General features: G+C 43.0%; 1 protein-coding gene across 3 annotated transcripts in view; it reads left to right on the top strand.

Moving 5' to 3' along the window:
- The window catches only part of nrxn2b (neurexin 2b), a 658484-nt gene that overhangs the window by 304462 nt on the left and 338540 nt on the right, over positions 1-15482 (top strand). For all 3 annotated transcript variants that reach the window (XM_069159139.1, XM_069159138.1, XM_069159137.1), the window contains 4 exons: positions 551-712; positions 9331-9769; positions 10924-11307; positions 13444-13647. In XM_069159139.1, the coding sequence (XP_069015240.1) occupies positions 551-712; positions 9331-9769; positions 10924-11307; positions 13444-13647 (1189 nt within the window). The remainder of the gene's footprint in view (positions 1-550; positions 713-9330; positions 9770-10923; positions 11308-13443; positions 13648-15482) is intronic.

Genomic DNA, 15482 nt, shown 5'->3' with positions numbered 1-15482 from the left:
TAACATTTTCTGCTCCGTCAGAAATCAAACAGTCAGCACAGAATATGTAACCTTGCACAAAATATGAGACTTGAGGCAGTTGATTATTGAAAAGGAAGTTATTTCTTTACTGATAGTTCCTCCAATTAGATACTTGTTTGTGTTTATCGATAGCATGTTTACAAAAGACTAGTTGTTTATTACATATACTGAATCTTTTTTTATAGAGCAGGGTTCAGTTTTAAAGCCTTTAGTCAGCTGAAACAGAGTTATTCTTCCACCACTGGCAGGGATTACGCAGTCAGCATTGTTCCATTGGTTTTCTCTTAGCAACTGCACTCTAGAGTGAAAGCCCTCAGTCTGACTGGCACCAAAAGCAACCAACCAAGTGCTACAATTCAGGGGACAGCCCCACCTATCACCGGTGTTTAATCCAATTTCTTCCTTGTTTTTCCTCCCATTTTCTTCAAATTTCTCGTCTGTCTTATCATCTTCTGTTTCTGCCTCTACCTGCTCTATTTCTCTACCTCCCTCTCCTTTTTCTATCTCTTTTGGGCCATGCCTGTACCAGGTGACCATCTCAGTTGATGGTATTTTGACCACAACTGGTTACACCCAGGAAGATTACACCATGCTGGGCTCGGATGACTTCTTCTACATTGGAGGGAGCCCCAACACGGCAGACCTGCCCGGATCACCAGTCAGCAACAACTTCATGGGCTGCCTTAAAGATGTGAGTTGCTCTGTGTGATTGTGGAGTTTGTGGTTTGTAGTTTTTTGAGGCTGATCAAACATGAAACTGTACATAATTATGTGATGCATGTCACTGCTTAAAGCTAGTATATTACGTTACTTGCTATGTACACAATTCTCACCAAACCAGCCGTCAGTGTATGATTACCGTACAATCTTATACTTAAAGTAACCTTTTTTGAACTGTTCACAGCAATTTAGTGTTTCTAAAACTAAGAGGAGGAGAATTTTATTTTTTCAAAACAAAATTGCATTAAAAAAAAAACAATAATACAAAGCACTACATCAGCACCCGTGTTAATTGTGTTTTTGTGACCACTGGTATGTGCGCACTTACGATTTCAGCATAGACTTGAGCGGAGGACGTGCATATCATTTTGTGTCCAACTTCGGAAAGCAACAGTGGAGACCCTTGAAATGCTTCAGAAAGCCTACGGCAATGTAGTAATGAGCCTGGTGAGGTGTTTTGAGTGACAGTCATACTTTAACATCGGCAGAACATCACTGTCCAAGACTGAAGACGGTGTGGCAAGTCATTCAGCACAACCAGGTGAATTGTTTTGACAGTTCAGGGTTTGTGCACCGTGGATTCATCCCCCACGGTCAGACGGTGAACACCGAGTTCTCCTGTGACGTTCTGAAGCGTCACAGAGGAGCATTCAGAGCAAATGATCAAAACTGTGGCGCAATGGCGCACGAGTTCTCCTACATGACAGCACGCCTACTTACAGTGCGTTGAAAACAGGCGGGTTTCTCGTTCACATGAACCGTAACTCCCCATCCCCCCTACATGCCAGATTTGGATTTCTGCGGCTTCTGTCTGTTCTCCAAAACATTTGACACAAAATTCGGTGTTTGCTTTCTGATCCAGTTTCAGGCCCATTGCAAATATGCACTCACCAGTGGTCACAAAAAAAAGTGTGTGTCACAGGTGCTGATGTTATTGTGTGTTGCTGCTTCGCCCTGCTCCATGTGCTGCACAACAGGAACAGTCTCAGAACTTTGTGATTGGCTCATGTTAGAATGTGGAGTAGCGTCATTCTCGCACATACGCACATGAATACTTGTGTTGACTGACACCGTCTCGAGAATCATCAGTGTGCAGATATAACTCCCATATGTGAGAGTGGGAGGTGTCAGTCAGCATCCTGAATTTCTGTCCAGTGTTTATTTCCTCCATGCTTCTTTCCTCTTGTCCTAACCACACTGCAGACCAAACACTTCCACAGGAACCCCTCAAACCACACCACAGTCAGCAAGTGGAATACAGACAGATTCAGACTGTATACACAGTCACACACAGTCTTGTATGTAGAGGACAGTTGTCTTCAACTCAACTTTGAAAAAACTGACTTTTATTTTCACCAGGGTATTAATCCATGGCTGAACAAGCTGTCAGGAGGACCAATCATATCTTAAAGTATTATGCCCATGTAATGACTTGTATAGAAGCGACGCAACATGGTGCCATCGCATTTCCTCATAAAATCACGCTGATTGAATAAGTAATTACTTTTGCCATCACTTTTAATGGATCACACAGTAATCACCCTATCTCTAACTTAATTATGCCTGTAGAATTACATTTTCATTATTTGGGCTGCTATCGGAAGGATCCCCAGTGGGTCTTAAACTTCCCAAGGCGTTTAACTATCCTCTCTCTCATCAAGACAAGGCTGGATTTACAGTCTATGTACAGAGAGAGAGTAGCGAAGGGAAGGGGGATGGAACAGGAGGAAAACTGAGCGCTAACAGCAACAAATAAAGGTGAAAGAAGCAATGATAGCAAAGTTCTGCATGTCGGAGCTGATGGTTTGAGAGACAGTTTCAGGGTCACAGTGTCAAAATTCTCCATGTCTTTCTCTTTGCTGGCATCGGTGGCGATAAGCAATAATTGCGATGGTGTTTCTGGACTTCACTAATCAAAGATTTAAACAGCGTCATGTTGTTTGTTTTTCTTCGGATTCACTCTTGTTTTTCAAGTTCCATCATCAGTGTTCATCATTTTGGTCTGTTTGTTTGGTCAAAGTTACCGTTTAGTTGCAATGCAAGCAGAGACCGGAAAAAAACAACAACACTATTACGCTTCTTCTTCTTCGTGCACCGCTTCACTGAAAACGCAAAAACATTCATCAGTGGGCCACACGCTCAGTCACCAATGTGTTACTTCATTTGCTGTTAGATAGTGACTTAGCAGATATTTATTTAAAATGTCAAACATGTTTAACAACTTTTAGACGGTTCCATAGATTTAGCAAACTCTCAATAAAAAGCTAATTTAGAAGAGATGCTGCAGAAAAAACTTGGCAAAATAGTGGAAAGGGGGTGCAAATAAAATTAAAAAAAATGCAAGCTGAATATGTATCAAACTAAAAAAAAAATATTACAACTATTATCAACAGCAAATCCTATTGGATCGCACATTGCAGACTGTAAGAAAAGAACAATTGCAGAGGTGAGATTTGGTTTCGAGAGAACTGAGTGAGCTCCAGATAAAATCCAGGAGGTACGTGATGTTACTGTAAACATAATACATCGGCATTCATTTATGACCTTCTGCAAAGGGAAGACCTTTTCATTCATCAGCTTGGGTTTCGGTCAGCACTGCAAAGCATGTGTCAAAACTTTGTGTGATAAACAATCAATTATCGAGTCGTAAAATTAGAAAAAGATGTTTTGGATCACCTTTCTATGTGAAATCATAATGCACCTTTTTCTGTCCATATGGGTACCTTCTACCTGTGTGTCTCTGTATTATTATTATTATTATTATCATTATTATTACTATTATTATTATTATTATTATTATTATTATTATTATTATTATTATCGTTTTGACAGTGCCCTTGAAAAATGAATGGCTTCAAAAACTGGTACATTTCTTCTGCCCCACAATGATGGGGGGGAAAGGAGATAAACAACAGTATATTTGAAAAATAAGGTGATTATACTGTATCGTTTTCACACGGTTTGCTGACTTAATTTTTACTCAAAGTAAGATATGTTATACTCAATAACCAATTTTGTTTGTTAGTTTTTGAAGGTGTGTGGAGGCGAAAATAATATCCCGACTTAAAACTCACGAGGTTGTTTTCCCAGTGTTTGAGTCTCATGGTCTCACACTTGTAGCTGCGGTCAGGCTTTAATGAGTACGTCAGCTGAGCGAGAAAGGTAACCATGCAGAAAGGCATTGAGAAAACCCGCAATGAGAGTAACCGAGAGCACCGGGGAGAGTAGTAGTGGCTGAGAGTAAAGAGAAAAGTGAGTGGTTGGGGGGGGTAGACACCGGTACGTTTCATCCTGCGCTGGTTCTGTGGCACAGCTCGGATTATCAGCGGTGTTATGGTCCGGGGCAAGGCTTTCATGCCGCCACCGTGGTCAAATGCCTTTGATACGCTTGGCCGGCACCCTCCAGGCAGCAGAAATCCAAAGGAAGAGCAAAGCAGTAAAGAAGTCACCAAAAAAAAAAAAAAGACACACTGAAACTCTGTGAAGTTTTTATTTGCCCTATGTGTGCCTGTGCTCCTCCATGTGTGTTCAAAGTCACCCACATGCTATGATCACGCGCTGCGTGATGCGCTTGCGTGTTTTCTCTGAGAGGTGGGGTGTGAAATCGGGTCTCTCTGCTCCTCAGCCCCCCAGTCTTGTTTCCACAGATTCCTCTCCTCTTCTGCGTGTCACCATCTGTCTCTCCACCGCTCCATTTCTCTCGGAGACGGTGACCTTGCTATCGTCCCTTTCACACCACCCTCTCCATCTCGGTCTCTCTGCTCGTCTTTGTCACTCTTCCTGCCTCTCTGATCACTCCTCTCCGTCTCCTTTTCTCTCCCTCTCATCTTCCCTTTCTCAGGGGCATTTTTGTGTAATTAAGTCCATGGTAGCGCTGTTGGTACACCAGCTTTGCCATCCTGACGGCCAAATTAAAAATTGATTTCTTCAAAAGATTCCACGCACTGGATGAATGCTCTTGCCCTCCTCCTTGCACTCTCTCTCTCTCTCTCTCTCTCTCTCTCTCTCTCTCTCTCTCTCTCTCTCTCTCTCCCTCTCTCTCTCTCTCTCTCTCTCTCTCTCTCTCTCTCTCTCTCTCTCTCTCTCTCCCATTCTCTTTCCTTTGCCGCCCTTTCAACTTCAGATTGATGCTCTATCTCTCCATCTGCAACTTCCTCCTAGTCTCGCCTTTGTTGAACTATAAAATCTACTTAAGTCACCCATCACCTCGACTCCACCCCACCAACCACAAGTCAACATTAACTGAGCGGTTTTAGGAAGGGTGCTGCTGCAAAGCCTGTCCTTTACCCATTTTCCTTTTTACTAAATAGCAGCTATTCATACAGCATATGGTAATAATGGCAGTGCATTACAAACTGTCAGTAAACACCATTCGAGCCAATTCATGCAGTATAATACTATGTTGGAAGTGTTTGTTAATTATGTCATAAGTAACTCTAATACTGTGCTATACGGGCTCATCAAACATTCTTAACCCCCAGTATTTGAGGAATGAATTATTATTTTTACACTCTAGACCTGCAGAGTTTCTGAATGACAAAACAAATCGATGAAGTCACCCCTGAGGTGGAGGTTTCGGCTCCGCGTCGGCTGCACCATTAGAAACAAGAAGTCAGAGTCCACATCACTGGAGTTTAAGTCGACACAAAAAAAAACAACCTGTGGTGCTGCTACATGAGTGAATGAAATCTAGAATCAGACATGATGATTAAATCAAAAGAGGGGACAAGAACTGTTTTGGCATTATTAACTCTGTCAAGGGATTCAGAGGTTTTTTTTAATCTTTTGACAGTAATCTTTTTTATTATTGTCAAACCTGACCTCCCCACCCCCAAACCACCACCACCACGGCCACCCTCCATACACTCCCATATTAGGCCTGGGATACACCGCCTGCCTGGCGTGTGCTTTGCCTTTCACATGCTGCTCTACTGCGGCTCGGTTCCATTTGTGGCTGCAGGTCCTGCCATTCAATCAATGAGTTCCTCTTTGATAATGCCCCTTCAGTATTGAATTTTTAAGGTGCGACAAGTGATGAGTTGTAACCAAAAGACAGTCACGTGGTTTTTGTTTAGCCTCACTCACATCGAAACACACAGACACACACAGGCACTCACACTGAGATAGAGGAGCAGAGCAGCGAAGAAAACACCACCCTTCACCTGGTGAAGTGTCGCCATGGCACAATTATAGCCGACTCAAGTTTTTGTTGTCATTATACACTACAAATTTGATCACTGGTCGTTTCCCTGTATATATTTTTTTTTTACAGGAAATCCCGCAACGCGTGAAAAATAGGCATCAGTTCTATTTCATAAATGGCACACCTCACACGCGAGGTGTGAGACGCACGTCTGAGCAGGCGTTTTGGCTGCTCTAATCCGTTAACATAGAAGCCTAAATGAAATGACGCCATGCAGACAGTGTGTTCCAGGCCTTACACAAAGTCTGTGTAAGGCCAGGATTTCACCATATAAATGAAAGGCATATAGTATAGATGCTAAGTCAGCACAAGAATTTCTACAGATCCCGGCCCTGACTGAGTCCAGATCATCTGGAGGCTTTGCTCTACAGAGCTCCAAATATTTGATATCTGTGAATTGGCCCTGTGTGCTTTACACACTTTAGTGTCCCCATGGATCCCTCTGTCCCTTTGTTGCCCTCTCATTTCTCATACACCGCCGTCTTCTCCTGGCTCCCTCACTGCTTAACACCTCTCCTTTCTATTTTACAGCCTGCTTTTTCATCTTAGTTTTTTGTTGCCCATGGCAACTCGTTCTTTTTACATTTATATTATTCTACTAGAGACAAACTGATAGACACAGCGTGGAAAGATAGCGATTGAAACACTTAATAACTGGCTAATTCAATATTTTTTATGTCTTGCCCTTGCTAAATTGAACACGAACAAACACACACACACACACACACACACACACACACACACACACACACACACACACACACACTGGAACAAACAAGCACAGCTGCGTGGAAGAAGATTTTAACATTTCTGAATGTACTCCACTGGTGGTAGTGTGAAAGAGGATGTGAACTGGCCCAGTCATGTACCATCTGTCATCTGAACTTTTTTTTTTAACAAAATCTGCACTTGCTGATGATCACGCTATCAGCTGTCAGTCACAGTTTATGTTACACAATGCTAAACTTGGCCACATGCCTGTATTGGTCCGATGGTGACTCTTGAGATTGCACTCAATCCCTCTGACAGTCAAAAAGTGAGAGACTCGTGTACTTGTGACCATTAGTCTTTTGTACAAGTGATTTGTTTTTGTTTTTGTTTGGATTCCTCAGGAAAATTAAGAGGTCACAGTCAAAAAAAAATATTAAAACGAGAGAAAACAAGCATATGACAGGAGTCAGAATAGAGATCTATTGTCTGTTTTCATCGACCCAAAATTCACAGGAGGAAGAAATGACCTCATCCTCTGATAGTGTTGATTGGGAACAAAGTAGACATGCTGTATGATCTTGTATAGAAAAGCATAACACCAGCTCATTTTTTTTTTTTTTCTGTCGACAGAGCAGATTAACAAACCCAAGTACCTAAAATGAAAATACATATTTTCTCTTTCTCCCACTGCTTTTTCTCCCTTGCACCTAACACTCTTCTTCTAACACCTTAAGCCAGTCGAGGTCACGCCTGATTAGCTGCCAGTTTTAGCGTTATCATGGCTAATTACCAGGACTAATCTCTGCTAATGATGACATTATAAAAGTGTACTGTACATGTGGCAGAGTGGCCAATGTAGAAGAGAACCAAAGGAGGCTTACGTTCGAGAATAACCCAGCACATCTGCGTGCTTGTCGAGCATCCTGCGTAGGTGTAGTGTTTGACAGAGAGGAAGAGATAGAGAGGACCAGATTCAAAGTGCGTCCGCATGTGAGAGAGAAAAAAAAAAAAAAAAAAAAAAAAAAATTGGTTTAAGATTGGTGGCATTTGAAAGAGATACTGTGGGAGACGATGACGAATGACAGCAGTAGTCTGGACAAATTAAGCAGTCAAAAAAAACAATATAGTGATCCACACGAGGCTTAAAATGAATTTAAAACAGGCCAGTGCAAACAAAGGAAAAGGCGATTTGATACACAGATAATAATTCAACCTTAATTATTCGTCTTTGGGGTAACAGTAGTTTGCAGTTGTATTCAAACTATGTAGATATTATTGAAAAGCACAGTGAAGTACATAATCAGATTGGTGGATCATGATATTCAAGTTGATTTAAGTGACTTGATTTCACCCTTAAAAGTGCAGCCTGACTAGTTTTGTGATCAGATGCATTTTCTTTGCAGTTTGAATTGCATTGTCGGCCAAAACGAGTGGAAAACAACATATTTACAGGTTAAAGCAATCAATACAACTGGCCAACTGGCCCTTGCTTTTGTCAAAGCTACTGTTGTGCTCCAAACACAATGAGCAGGTAGCTTTTCTGTCTTTACTCAGTGCCAAATCATCAATAGACATCTGCTGCCAGGATCAAACTTGAGACTTTACAATAACAGAAGAATCTCCTTAACCTTGCAGCAGCAGAAAACAAAGACAGAAATGTGGAGATTTTTTTTTTTTTCTCCCATCGTTAACTGTCAGCGACTGTGTGTAGGTGTGTGAGAGCGTAAAAAGCGCTGCTTGGAGACAGATCACACAAACAGAGACCTCAGCTGGCTCACTCCATTACCTTGAGGATGGCCTCTCAAAGCGCTGTGTTCAACAAATAAAAGGAAAACTAAAACTATAAAAGACGAGAATAATTTAATTTGCCTTTAGCTCTTAATCCATTATGAATGCACACAGTGATGCATAAATGGACACTTTGAGCTCAAACAATAGCACTTTATTCCATCAAAGGCTGTTGGAGACATTTGCATTAAGGCTGTGGGCAACATTCTTTGGATATCAAGTGTTGCCTTTTAATTTCTTTTTCTGTTTATTGTGCTTATTTATTGCCATTTTATGCTGCACTTTCTGTACAACAGCGCCTTGGCTGTCTGTTTTATGGATTTGACCAAGAGTTAGGAGTTTATACAGTGGCGATCAGAGCGTGATGCACCGAGTGCGTTGAGTACCCACTAAATCCCAACACTCACGTCAGTGGAATCAATGAAAGCGTGCCCTGGGCAACTCATTGGCCCCAAGTGGTCGCTCTTGGTGTTTCAGGTTTTTTTTTTTTTTTTTTTTTTTGTGTGAAGGATTTCCTCACCAAACCATTCACAGAGAATTCATCAGAGGTAGGAGATGCAAAAGCAGCTTCTGTACTTCTAAATCTGGTTTCACACCATTCTTCAAGAAAATCATGAATTTCATTCACATTTGGAGTCATCGTTTCCCCATGTTGACAATATTCTTCAGCTGCGGTTATAGCACATACTTTGAGTAGTTAACATGCGTTCCCCGGCTCTCAGTATTGTGAAGAAAATGTTGTTGACTGTTGCAGCAGCATTTTGTTTTCAGGCTCGAAAAGGAAAGTACATTTTTAAATAAGAATCCGGCTCTGGTTTACATATATGAATCCACAATCACCATCAGTTATAACCCTATAACCACTTTCTGTCCTGTCTGCTTGTTAGGTGGTGTACAAAAACAATGACTTCAAGCTGGAGCTGTCCCGTCTGGCCATCGAGCGTGACCCTAAAATCACCCTTAACGGCGATCTGGTGTTCCGCTGCGAGGACGTGGCAGCCCTGGACCCAGTCACCTTCGAGACGCCCGAGTCCTACATCTCCCTGCCCAAGTGGAACACTAAAAAGACGGGCTCCATCTCCTTCGACTTCCGTACCACAGAGCCCAGCGGCCTGCTGCTGTACAGCCACGGACGCCCTCAGGGCCCTAAAGAGCAGAAGCCCGGTCGGGAGCTGAAGACTGATTACTTTGCCATGGAACTTCTAGACGGGTATTTGTACCTGCTGATTGATATGGGCTCTGGAAAAACAAAGCTCAAGGCCAGCAACAAGAAGGTCAATGACGGGGACTGGTGCCATGTGGATTTCCAGAGGGAAGGGAGGAAAGGTGAGGGATGCTTTGTTGAGACTGACAGCTGACGTATAATTTTACTGAGCACTTTTTTTTTTTTTTTTTTTTTTTTAATCTTAGATTCATAATCCACATTTTCTAACAAGGTGTTTTCACGTTATGAGGCAGGTTGATATTCAGTAATGTTTTTCATACTGTTTTATTCAAATGTATAGATTGGTTATTCTTCAAAGTAGAACTCAAAAGTCAGACCAAATATCTGTTGTTGTTGGGTTTTTTTAAAACCAGAATGTACACTCAGACTAAACATGTACTTATTCTAAATATCTTCATGTTTTCATTGTATTGCATCTTTTGGCAGCACATTTGAACGATTCACTGGATTATGACGTAGACAGTGTCATGGACGGTCACAGAAAAGGAGACTGAAGTGAATGTGACATAGTCTATAACCGTCTTCCACTAATTCAGTATGTTAGAAGTGAAGGAATGGTTACACATACCAATATCCGGTGTTTGTTAACTTACGTTTATTTTCCCTTGCTGTGTGATGTCTTCAAATGCTTCTGTGGGTACAAACAGGAGCATCTGCATGCTTAAGTGTGTGTGTGGTGTCTGATGAATGATCTGTAGGTGGGCAAGCACCTTGGACATTATATCTCCCCCTAATGGTGTCTTATAATGAGGAAGGGTGTGAATGAGTGTGTGTGTGTGTGTGTGTGTGTGTGTGTGTGTGTGTGTGTGTGTGTGTGTGTGTGTGTGTGTGTGAGTGTGTGAGTGTGTGAGTGTGAGTGTGTGAGTGTGAGTGTGTCTGCACACGCATGTGATCTCACTGCTGCTCCCGCTGTAATTGGCTTTTAATAGAAAATTAAGATGGAGTCGTTAATCACAGAAAGGGAGAGGGCCTTTTGTTTCACCCACTCCCTGTTGCATTCTGCTTCCCTTCTCCTCCATTTAGTCTATTATAGATACATTAGACACACACTCACACATGCGCACACACACTCTACCGTCATCCGTCCCTCCTGTTTCTTGTATGTCCTTCTGTCTGCCCCTCCCACTCGCCCATTCACTCCCTCACCCACTTGACCTCCTAACCCCTCACACACCTCGTCAGATCACGCACTTCTTTCAGTATTTGATAGTTAATAAGGTCTTTTTTTGTTCTTCCTTGTGTTTCTGTCTTTCAGGATCTATCTCCGTCAACAGCCGCAGCATGCCCTTCAGCTCCCCAGAGGGCAGCGAGATCCTGGACCTGGACAGTGACATGTACCTGGGCGGGCTGCCCGAGTCCAAGTCAGACCTCATTCTGCCGCCGGAAGTATGGACGGCGCTCCTTAACTACGGCTACGTAGGCTGCGTCCGAGACCTCTTCATTGACGGAAAGAGCCGCGATGTCCGCCGTCTGGCCGAGATCCAGAGCGCTCTGGGAGTCAGCAGCTTTTGCACCCGAGAGCTGCAGAAGAGATGCAGCAGCACACCCTGTGGAAACGGAGGTCTGTGCAAAGAGGGATGGAACCGCTACATTTGTGACTGCACTGGCACCGGATACCTGGGAACCAACTGTGAGATAGGTAAGGAGGGTGAAAGGGAGTCTGTATGAGTGAAAGGATTCCAATCTGAAGGTCTTTTACGACTGTATAGTTAATTATAGGTTCTGATCAGCTATGCACACGTCGTAGAAAACATAACTGTGTTTAACACAGTCCAAACAAAAGAAAATAGATGTGTTGTATTGTCCCTAACAAAAAAAACAAAAAAAACAAAAAATGTGCACAGGGACAAATAATGAAAAGTTACTAAATTGTTAAAGCTGCAAAGCAAAACAAGAACACAAATGTAGAATGTGAGTTTCAACACAATTATGACATTCTGCCTTGTATGTGACACGATCAAGCAGCTGCTGGTATAGTAGACCTAAGAGCTCCACAGGGAACTGTGTGCAGACTAAATGCCAAACGAGGCTCGGTTGCACTCGGGCCCGCTTGCTGCAGTGGAGGGGGGGGGGGATGCGAATCTGAAGTGCTGAGAGGTTGGCAGCGATGTGGCAGAGCAGCCAGGCCTACCGCCGCCATCTGTGCCAGTCACGCAAACCCGGGTGGCGCATACGCCACGGCGAAGCAGGGCGAGCTCCTCAAACAGCACCACGGCCGTCTGATTCATCCCGATTAGCTGCAGGCACCTCGGTCCACGGTTTGTCTTTGCACGTCTGTGGGCGTGAGTGAGCCGTGACAGGATGGGATTTTGAGGGACAAGGAGGGTAATGAGGGAAGGAGAGATTGGATTCAAATCAGGACAGTTGAGGCAGAGGGTGAAATATCTTCATTTTGGAAGGGTGATATTTTACCAGTTTAGTCTTTGGGTGCTCACGCAGCAGGTGTGCTGTCTGTGATGTTCTTCTGCCATCTAGTGGAGCTCTGTGTTACTGCACACTCGGAGCACTTTGCTCGGAACCAGCCACATATTCCTTTGTCAGTAAACTGAGTTCATAGATTAGCAGGAGGTACAGCGAATCAATAATATTGACGAGAGAACGACAACCAAGGTAATGGTGTTTTGAGCAGGTGTTCATGTGATGATGAACATTCTTTTTGAGCTATTGATCGTTTTAATTGATTGATCGAATAATACATGTGTTCTGTCAGTAGGACATTTGCCAAAGAAGACAAGGTGTGTTTGTACATTTGATTTTTGTTGTGCACTTTTAAAATATCACTGCTTTCCGCCTGCAGCAGGGATTTTTCTGCATCTTTAAACATCGTGTTTTCATACACTCTTAAACCTAAACGCTTTAAGCACCCTGTGACAGTGACTCATGTTAGCCTATGGTGACATATATCGACCCAAACTGCAAGATAAGAGCAGTCCTCAGGGAGCTGCCACTCTCCGCAGCAGTCTATTTATTGCAGGGCTGATTCTCCAGACAGTAGCCACAGTTGTGTCTCATGTGAATAAGAAAACCAGCTTCACTTTTCACATTTTCCTAAGCAAGAGGAGAGTCTGATTTGAAATCCAGTATTTATATTTCCTGTCGTTCTTCTTAAAATGAAGTCCAGGACAAATTCTAAGACACAACTATTATCTTGAAACAGATTAAAACCTAGTTATATTTAAGAAGAAAATGACAAGGCAAACAACATCAAGGTGCATTTACAAAAGCACAGAGACAGAGGTCTTGATGAGCAGTCTGCATGTTGCTGTCAGACTTCCAAACCTTAATGTCTGAGACGTGCAGCGTGATCTGTATTATCTTTTGATCGGTGTGATACGTCTTCAGACACACATGGCTTTGATCATCGCTCCTACTGAATGTTCACTTGATCTTATGATTTAGACGTGACAACAAAAATACACCTTTTGACAAACGGGAAATTGGTATTCGTTTTGCTCGCATTTGAAATAGTTGAACGTCAAAGACAGAAAATTAAAAATTGATCTTTTATATGGTTAAGGTTTATTGGCAAAACATTTTTTGAGGATATAAACTCGTCTTAATGTAGTTTTAACTAGGAATGTAGTGTTTGGAGGAACTGAAACGTAAGTATATTCGGTAGAAACATTCATTCAATATTATTTTGTGTTAGATACTTTCACTTGGCTGCTGATACTGTACTGTCATATCCATCTACCATCATGACCACATCGCTCTCCGAGCGTCTTTTCTCCTGTCATTCGTTGCCCACTTTGTCATCTCCTTCGCCCTTACACAGAGGCCACGGTGCTGAGTTACGACGGTAGCATGTACCTGAAGATCATCATGCCGGTCACCATGCACACGGAGGCGGAGGACGTGGTGCTGCGCTTCATGTCTCAGCGGGCGTACGGCCTGCTCATGGCCACCACCTCCAAAGAGTCAGCGGACACCCTGCGACTGGAGCTGGACGGAGGCCGCGTCAAGCTCACTGTCAACCTGGGTAGGCCACCGCGACTCATCGTGGACGTCCCTGCTAACCTTCCCCCTGGCCCTGTCTCCTCATCCTCACTCAGTGTTTTAGCTTTGTATGCCTTTGAACTCAGAATACTAGTTTGACATTTTGAGTGTCACACCATGATTTTTTTTTTTTTTTCCATTGTAAAATAGTTGGGTGGGAAAAGTTTATGAATTCGTCCCTCAGTTACATTATATTTGTTTCCTTTGGTTGATGGGAACAGTTGGCAGTACAGCGGTTTTTTGGCCTTCATTATCTACTGGTTTAAATGCAGAATAGCCAACAACGCTCAAATGTTGTTGTTTTTTATCAGAGAAAACTGAGGTAGAAATCCAGAAACTTTTTCTTTCACCAACTGCTTGCCTTAGAAGAATAAGACGGATTGAAAATGTAAAGATATAGCCAGACCCAAGTCATTTCGTCCTCTGTAGGGAGCCACCCTGCGGTGGTTTCTGTTCCATATTCTCTGACCCCCTCTGCATTCACTCCTTCTTTGAGGTCTCTGTGAAGCCCTATACCTCCTCATCCCGTTAAAAAGCTCCATCTCGAACAGTACCGCTGGCCCGACCCTGAGCCTCAACCTGTTCACCTGTCTCTAGAAGCCTCTCGGTGGCCTTGCTCCTGTCTCGCTCCTCTTTCCAGTTCTGCTCTTCTCCCTTCTTTGTGGAGTTAGCTTAAGGGCTGGCTGGTTCCACCGCTACTGAGCTGCACTGCTAAATTGAGTCAGGAATCTTTAACAATAGGCAAATTACCAATGTGTTGAAAGAAGAGGAAGATGTAAAGAATCCTGAAAGGCAATGTTAATGGGGAGAAGGTCAGTGAAATTATACAGAGAACAGTTTGTAAGCTGTATGGTTTCTTAGAGGGGCCAAATGCCTTTCCTCTAATAACTGGCTGGAGGAATGCCGACCTCCTGACATATTAGAATTTAATTGCGATGAATAATAGAGCTCCGGGTAAGATGGGTGCGACCTTTCAGCTCTTGATACTTTAAGTCTGTCCTGAGCCTTTGAAGGACCAGACGCTCAGCACTGAACCGGGAGGAGCATGACAGAGGCACAGCCTGGAATATGAGGGTCTAAGCCACCGTAGAGACAGGAAGGGGGGCAGTGGGATAACACAAGGTGGCCGTTACTCTCTCTTTTCTCTTCCTCTTCCTTCCTCTTCCTTCTATTTCCTCCAACTTCTCACTTCTTCTGTCACTCATAAACCCCACCACCTGGCCAAGACTCAGAAGATGGAACTTTTCATCCCTTCAATGGCCTGTATGTCTGCGGCCCACGGATCGAACAGCCAGAGGGACCGGCTCACAGCTGTAGCTGACACAAGTTTAATGTACACAGGGCCGCAACTTGACCTGCTAGCAATTCCCCATAATTTGCATACCTGCCCCATTTCTCTGTTTTCACCTGCACTTCAATAACACCTCCAAAAAAAAAAATCGACATAGTTGTCTGATGCTTTAGTTTTGCTAATGATTTTAATACGATAAAATTAAGTGAAATGCATTCCTCAATCAGAAGGCAATCCTTCTGATCTGTTAAGGTCTTAATCCGTGTTATGATAATTAAAATCCAACTAATTAATGACTAGGAATAGCTATAATTGGACTGATTTAGCCCCAATTGTATTTATTAGTGGTAGATGATGACGATAACCTTTCGAGTGTGCAATGTGTAGATTGAAAGTAAGCCTGCCGTGCTAACACTGACATAAATTACCTGTAATGTTCTAGTTTAACACCTTCAGACATTGTATTTATTGATTATCAGTAAAGAAATACACATCCTGTAGGGACACTCTTTACATTTCTGCCCCAA

This window comes from Embiotoca jacksoni, unplaced genomic scaffold (assembly GCF_022577435.1).
Source record: "Embiotoca jacksoni isolate LCO1_2020_lvr unplaced genomic scaffold, fEmbJac1.0.p SCAF_24, whole genome shotgun sequence".
NCBI classification, from domain to species: Eukaryota; Metazoa; Chordata; class Actinopteri; family Embiotocidae; genus Embiotoca; species Embiotoca jacksoni.
This window is presented reverse-complemented; position numbering and strand designations above follow the sequence as displayed.